General features: G+C 34.7%; 1 protein-coding gene across 1 annotated transcript; it reads right to left on the reverse strand.

Annotated features, from left to right (window-relative positions):
• Positions 1-3,012: 3,012 nt before the first annotated feature.
• On the reverse strand, positions 3,013-7,355 carry LOC112508696. Its single transcript, XM_025113396.1, has 7 exons — positions 7,320-7,355; positions 7,122-7,215; positions 5,788-6,681; positions 5,117-5,179; positions 4,818-5,026; positions 4,526-4,632; positions 3,013-3,274 (listed from the first exon to the last, which is right to left on the reverse strand). The coding sequence occupies exons 1-7, from the start codon at positions 7,353-7,355 to the stop codon at positions 3,160-3,162; spliced, it is 1,518 nt and encodes a 505-aa protein (XP_024969164.1). The 3' UTR covers positions 3,013-3,159.
• Positions 7,356-8,281: the final 926 nt, after the last annotated feature.

The raw sequence follows: 8,281 nt of genomic DNA on the forward strand, positions 1-8,281 counted from the left end.
GTATCACATTGTGTATCTTTGTGATTAATTGGTACCTAACGGAATAATATTGGCCGGAGGCCGGAGATTGGAGGTCGGAGAGAGGAGAGATGAGTTTTTTAAAAATACCTAAAATGCCCTCTAATTATAATTTTAACTTAAAATACCATAATTACTAATTTCCTTATTTATCCGTTGATTTGTGGTTAAGATTGGTTCTCACAGTTACCACAAACTAATCAGTTCTCCCTTGAATAGGCGCATATATATATATATATATATATATATTAAATTTTATAATATTTTCAAATTTATATTTTATTCAAAAATAAAAACATTATCGCATTCTCAAAACATAAAACCATATTATATCGACATAAAAAAAGAATAAAATAAAACAATGTAAACAATATGCGTTTCGATGCATTGCACGAGTATCATTCTAGTTTATAATAAACAATTAGTTTCCAATTTTCCTTTTTGATTTATTTTGTTTTCAAGTACTTTCTTTCTCATAATTACCGTATTAAACCTCTAATTATTCTTTTTCTATTGGGATAGGGTACAAATATAAAATACAGTTAAACAATCTGATACATGTAAATAAATACCGAGCACTATAACCTATTGATAATTTTTGTCACAAATCTACTCTTTAAGGTAATATTATCGAAAAAAACATCCCTATAAGTCAACTTAAATCAAACCACTTCACAGACAATTTTAAATACATGTTCGAATTCATGTATGTACCATAAAAAAAATATTGTTGAATGTACTGGTTCGTACAAATTTATCTTGAAACATAATACTGCCCATAAGCCTTATTTGCGTCCATATCATCAACCTCCTTCCCTGTTTTCGTATATAACAGAACACTTTTATAGAATATAATCACCGAAAGTAACAGGGCATTAACAAGTCAAAATATGGATATTCATAATCTGAATTGTACATGGAAGTCGACAGATTTTCTTGATAAAGGATGGATCATAACTTTTTCCCGAAGTAAATAGATATTATAAAAAGAAGGGGAACGTCATCTTGGAAGGGATATATGAACTGTCGTCGAGGAGAAGACTGAGTGGGGGGGTGACGGAATCGAAGTATGAAAAGTCAGAGGAAGGTGTATGAACCGAAATCTGAAAAAGGGACTGAAATCAGAGTTTGAAAAGCACATGAAGAGACAATTAGAAAAAGACGTGCATAGATTACTTGTACGTTGTGTTTAAATAATTGTAATTAAGAGATTCTGAATCTCCAGCTTTTAACCCCATGCGTTAAGAGTTGTTTTTAAAACTTTCGTAAATTTACTTTATAAGATAGTATAGATAGAGATAACAGAAAATTCAAATTTTATTTAAATTTTTATTTATTAACCTAGATATTCAACCCGCTATGCGAGCCGACTAATCCCAGAACGACCACCCGTGCATTTGAACCTCCGTGGCTACAAGGAGATTTTTATTCCTCCTTGGATTTGAACCTAGACCTCCAAATATTTTTGACCTTTGCAGTCCAAACTCAAACCAATCGGACACCATCTTTTTGTAATTTACTATTTTCTTAATATAATATGAGTTATTCATAAGAGAAAATTTGAGGCCTTCTATATTAACAATGGAGGTTCAAAACTCCAATGGAAGCAAAACCAAACCAAACCGACCATTTATATCCAATGAAGAACCTACGTAAGGGCATACGGTGGCACATGTCACCGTTTTATAACTCTGTCGTAACGGGGAAAAAGTTACATTCTTGAATATGCCACCATAATGTTTCGTTATATGTCCCTATTTAAGCTAGTTGAGTTAGTTTATGGAGCATAATAAAAAACGTGCTTTCAATATAGCAGGGACGGACCTACAGTGGTGTTGCATATGGTGGCACGTGCCATTGTATTATTCCTCCATCGAAGGGTACAAATTTTTAAGTTTGTGAAATGTGCAACCGTATTAATTTGTTGTGTGCTATTGTATGTATTTTGAAACAACAATAAGAACAAGTTTTATTTGATAGAGTTGGTTTGCAAGGCTTTTATTCCTCTCAGACCCGAATCGTTGAGTAATCTGGTAATTTCCCATACATCAACTCATAAGGCAGTCTTGTATTTGAGCACTTTGGAAGAAATTCTGCTGTTTTAACACATTCAGACCAGTAGCATAAAGGAACCATTGACTGGAAGAATAGAGCTCTAGATACATTTAAAAGATGTTAGATGTTTTTTTTTATTAACCTGAATATCCAACCCGCTATACGAGCCGACTAATACCAGGGCGACCACCTGCTTTGCAGATAGCCCAGAGTCACCGCATTTGAACATTCGTGGCCACAAGGAGATTTTTATTCCTCATTGGATTTGAACTTGGGACCTCCTGGTACTTTTGACCTTTGGAGCCAAGCTCAAACCAATCAGGCACCACCCACTGAGTTCTGTTCAGGCCTTTCAACACATGATTTTTGACGGATCACTCCATTATCAGCAAAGAATTGACGAAGATCAAACTCCTTCGTATCATTTGTACGTATGCTACGTATTCTCTTGCCGCATTGGGTTTCAATCATTGCATAGAATTGAGGAATCACAACGAACAAGATCAAACGCCTCCTTTGACATGATTCAGACATACAAACAGTACCCGTTTACGTTTGGCTAACAGACAAACCATACATGGATCAAGATTATCAGCCAAAGAGTGCTTATTAGTAGCTAAAACCGACTGTAAAACATCTAAAACTTCGCTTGAAGGATGACCAAGCCTTTTGTGCCACTTTTCTATAGAAACATATCAACTTGTGGCCACGGGGGTTCAGATGCAGTGACTCCGGGCTATCTCAAAAGCAGGTGGTCGCCCTGGGATTAATCAGCTCGCATAACGGGTTGGATATCCAGGCTAATAAAAAAAAACACAAATCTTAAATTTATAACAGCTACAACCACATAAAAGAGAAACAATAACAACAATGTGATCATAGTATTGCAAACTCTCATTAGATTTCATGAAGAAGTTAGCAAAATTCAATTCTTTTTGCTACAGAATTTGTAAACTAATACAAACACACGTGAATTCAACGTCTAAACATTACAAAGAAACCAGACTAGAAAACTAATATCACAATCCTAGAAAAAACTATAATTAGAACTAAAATCGTTACAAATGATTAGTGGACGGACGTTGGTCATAAACATGGTAGGTTTTCCATCGATTGCAAAAAATTGGAGGTCGAGTATATGGCTGCTGCAGCAGCTTGTACAGCTAAATCCTTGTATGGGTTTGTTTCCATCTTTAGATGTCTGTATGACAACATAAACAATATCAGATTTTGACCATGTTAACGTTGGAAATCGATGAAATCCCATGAGAGTGGTTAGCATTTGATATCTTTGTATCTAGCCCATTTGTTAACGACAATGATTCTTGTGAATATGCAAAAAGAACCATGATGTAAACCAAACGAATGAACCTAGTATATCTCACTCGAAGGTAAGATCTCGGAGCAAGTCCTCTACTTCAAAGGGTAGAGCGGTTGTTTCCCGGAAGACCCCCTACTTGTGCAAAAGTGTGAGCGAAACGAAAAGAAGAACCAAGACTGGCTAGTACTCCCTCCGTCCCAAAATAAACGTCCACAATGAAAAATATACACAATTTTAGAAACGTATAATTGTGACACTTTTAATCAACTAAATGACTATCCTACCTTTAATAATAGAGAGGGAAATTTTACCCATCTCATAGTTAAGGGTAGAATGGGAAAAGTAGAAACTTTTTTTAAGACAAACTAATATAGAAACGTGGACACTTATCATGGGGCACTTGGGAGTAAAATAACCCATTCAAACTTTTAAATTGAGATGATCCAACAGATATGATTAAAAAGGTGATTATAGCAACTTTTTTTAATAAACAAAAATAACTCACCCTATTTTTTAAATCGAACGGCAAAATATAACAATAAGTTGAGCGAAACAAATTACATAAAAAACAATCACTTTATTATCTTTAATTTGACTTCCATTTTGATATATTTTTTTCGTCCGTTTCTTCATGGTTTTTCAGTTCTTTATTTTCAGGGTTCTCTCCAGATCTTTTCCCTATGTATATACCCACGCATATACATATTACGTATAAAAACATATATATGCATTGTAAGTATAAGGTTGGGCTCCGATGAGAAAGAAAGTTAAGGTGAAAAGAGTAAGAAGGGATCTCCACCCTTGGATGCACATTAGGATGAGATGCACCGGATCAATCCCCATATCATGCGCGATTCATGGATTGGTTTGAGATTAAAGGTGATCAAAGGTCCAAATCCCTTCTTACGCTTCTCACCTTAACTCTCCTCACACGATCCTTCCCTGTAAGTATACTGGTTATATTCATATAGAGAAGATGGATTGGTAGTGATTTAGTAATGTATGCTTCTTCCACCATGAGTCTAGTCATTTTCCCTTTGTGGGCCCCATCTCCAATTTCATATCTTGTGTTTTGGCAAAGGAGATTTTCATTTGATGATCAAATAACTTGAAATAAGACCAAGTGATCACCTGTAGTCGCTGCTGCTGCGCTGTTGCAGGTCGTTTTCTGAACGGAATTGGAGAAGACCATGTCCACAATGCACCATCATTTCGTTTACTTGATTCAACGAGCTCTCCTGGAAAGTATCAGGTTGAAAGACAACAAGGTTAGAACACTCAAAAACTAGAAAAAAAACTAGATGATGTACCACTTCTTGTTCATTGTAAATCTTGCTAAATGTATGCTTTTAGTCCACTTTTTATCGCACGCCTCTTAGATAATTCATATATGTAAAGCGTGAAAAGCGTTATCTTAACTCACCAGATGTTTCTCTTCTTCAGAGAGTGCATTATCCATCTGATCAAAAAGAGTGCCCCATCTCACCCGATGCAACTCAGCAGTTCCTTTGTTGAAGTGACCATTTTCAGCATAGCAATCGTTTTCTTGATCAGAAACCAACTCTCGTGATACCAATGAAGGCAGTTCTGTTTGGATTACAGATCGAACTCTTTTCTTGCTACGCCTTAATGCTGCAAGAACAACATCAACAAGATTATTCATGTAGACATAGCAATATTGAATCTTAACTAAAAGCATGATATCAAGAACAGCAGCATTACCTGCAAGACGACCTTTGATGTCCTGATGAAGAAGTTCTAACCATTGAGAAGCTACACTTGCAGCTGCAAAATTACAATAATACCCACTGCATGTCATGATCAGATTTGAACTGGAGTCGCATAATCTTGAACAGAAATCGCCCAAAATCTGGCAAAAGTTCTTTTTTTTTTTTTTTAACTTTCTGGGTTATCCATTACTTGTTCTAGTTGTAAATATTGGCAGAAGGGCATTACATGTATCAATAATTGAATACAGTAATACCCACAATCTGTCATGGTGAGCTTTGAACTGGGGTCCCATAATCTTGAACAGAAATTGCCAAAAATAAGGCAAACAAGATTTGCAAACAAGATTTCTTTATCTTTCTTGGTTTCCAATTACATATTCTAGCACTAGATATAGGCAGAAGGGTATAACAGGTATCAATAATTGAATACATTAATACCCACAATATGTTATGATCAATTTTGATAAATCTTGGATCCTTCAAACTTCAAATAAAATTGCCTGAAAATTAGCATTTTATTCTAGTAATGCAGTAGGCAGAAGGATCTGGTGGATTTCAAACGATTTCGTTAGTCACTAGCATAGTCAACCAGATTTTATGAAAGTGGCTTCCGTATATTGGGAAAATGCATCAGATCATAAGATGTTGAAATTGAGAACTTACCTTTAAAAGAGAGGGAGTTGACAGTTGAGATGTTTCCCGATTCTTCATTGGACAAAGAGCTCAAATTCGCCGATGTAATGGTTGCTGATGATGACAGTTTCAGGGCAAGTCTATCGTCCTCACATTCTAAGTTGATATATGAAGGATGATGGCTCGTTTTAACGATTGCTTCTCTATCATTGTGTCCTCTAGGTTCATCTGATTGACACCCATAAGAAGGATTCCAGACCCCATTTTCTAAATCCGTATGGTCATAACTTTCTTTCCCGGTTGCAGGCTTGCTTCCACCCTGTTTGTTTTCAGTTTTTGCAGATCTCACAAGATTCTCTATTATAGAATGAACCTGTTTTCGGTTTCTTACATGATTTATAATCCCAGGATTCAATTCATTCAGAAGTCCACTTGGAGCAGCCACTTTAGCAAATCTGTCCACTTGTTCTTTCTTTGCAATCTCTATCTTTTTCTTGATCACCGACTCATTCCCTCTTTTCCGCCCACGTGATTTTGGTATCGGTGGAACTGGCACGCCTCCGTGAGAAGATGATAGAAACCCATTTTGTTTCATTTCTTTCCAAACTTTCATAGAGTCTTTTTCTCCCCCCAAATGACATGAACTCCCACATTCTGATGAAGCATCACGTGCTTTTAAACGATCGTAATCCTTATACGGATGAAAAGGATCGTGACTGATGGAACTCGAAACATCTTCTGAATTGAGATCAATACCAAAACCACTTGGTTTTACACAATTATTCTTTGATTCCATCTCTTGGGGCTTCTGTAGAGATGATAGTTTGCAGGTGTCTTCAACACATGATGGAGCATCATCCACGGCCAAATGACCCGCACTCGCATTGAGATCAAGTGGTGAAGCAGTAGCAGTTTTTATTTTCCCTAATTGACAAGAAAAATTAAATTAGAATGAAGAATTTCCCAGAAAACTTCACCCATTTCTAATCCAAATCTAGTTCAATTTGCCTAATTGACAAGAGATTTAGATTGAAATTTCAAAAAATCCGAGAAAACTTCACCTATTTCTGATTCAAATCGAGTTCAATTTCCCTAATTTACAAGAAATTTAGATTAAAATTGAAAAAAACCCAGCAAACTTCACCATTTTCTAGTTCAAATCTTGTCCAATTTCCATAATTTACAAGAAATTTAGATTGAAATTTAAAAATTTCCCAGCAAACTTCACCAATTTATCATTCAAATCTAGTCCAAATTTCACAGCTATTTAGCAATTTATCCAATTTCAAACTTGAAATTTGAAATTTTAGATACCATTCAATCAAATCAAGCTCTTCAATTGAAAGAAGATGTAGATGATTTACCTTCAGAACGAAAAACTGACTCCAGGTCTCGTATTTTTGCTCTTTTTGGTCCGAGTGAAGGCGCTTCTTCTTCAAATTCTTCACTGTACCTCTTCTGCATCCACCATTAAAGCAGCAAATATCAACAGAAATCAACCAATTCTATACAAAAATCAATTCAATCAACGATAATTTCACAAATAACGTACAAAAACAAACCTTCGATTCAGATCCGTGTACAATACTACCATCCATCGGTAAGGGGAGGAGGGGGGAAGATTCTTGAAAAAACTCTTCCTTTTTGTAGATAAATTTCTAGAATTATCTGCAAAACCCAGATTCAAGATCGAAAACCCAAGCTTTGATACGTGAAGATGGAATATAATATGGATTGATGGCGTCTAGAATTAGGGTTGAATGTTGACAGGAAAGAGGCGCTAACTGGTAATTAAATGTGGGTTTTGCAAGTAAAGAATTTGATTTGAATTTGCAGAAAAGCGCGCTGACAAGCGTTTTTCCGGTTTTGCTGATTACGATATACAAAAAAACAATATATAACATGTCCATAATATATATATATATATATATATATATATATATATATATAAAGAGAGAGAGAGAGAGAGAGAGGGGAGAGGGGGTTTAGAACTTTTTACATTTATATAATCAATACAATTCAATCTCAATTGTTCATTTAATTTGATAAATATGTGATTTTATAAAAGTTTTGATTGTTTCTTAATATTAAAGTATTGATCATAATTAATGAACCCTACTGATCTTCTATAAATATTTGAATCATAATAAATAAACTCTCATCATTTTCATAAATATCTCAATTGATTGAGTTGCATTAGTTGTACAAATATGATGGTTTGCATTTGAAATGTCATATATATATATATATATATATATATATAATTTTAATATTTCCCATTCCCCTTGGATCAAGATAATTTAGCCGATAACTCCAATTGTGAGATTCGAATTCAAATTGTACAAATGATTCCTTCATGAATGTACAAAATTTTAGAGAATAGAATTTCAAATTCGCATTTTGTATGAAACCCTTCGTTTTGATGATTCTAAGATCAGGGTTTATTGTCATATACATTTTTTTATTAAATACTATGTTGATGAAAAAATATTATGAAACTTACGGTTAGAAGTGGAAAATAATT

This window comes from Cynara cardunculus (genome assembly GCF_001531365.2).
Source record: "Cynara cardunculus var. scolymus isolate 2C chromosome LG 3, CcrdV1, whole genome shotgun sequence".
NCBI lineage: Eukaryota > Viridiplantae > Streptophyta > Magnoliopsida > Asterales > Asteraceae > Cynara > Cynara cardunculus.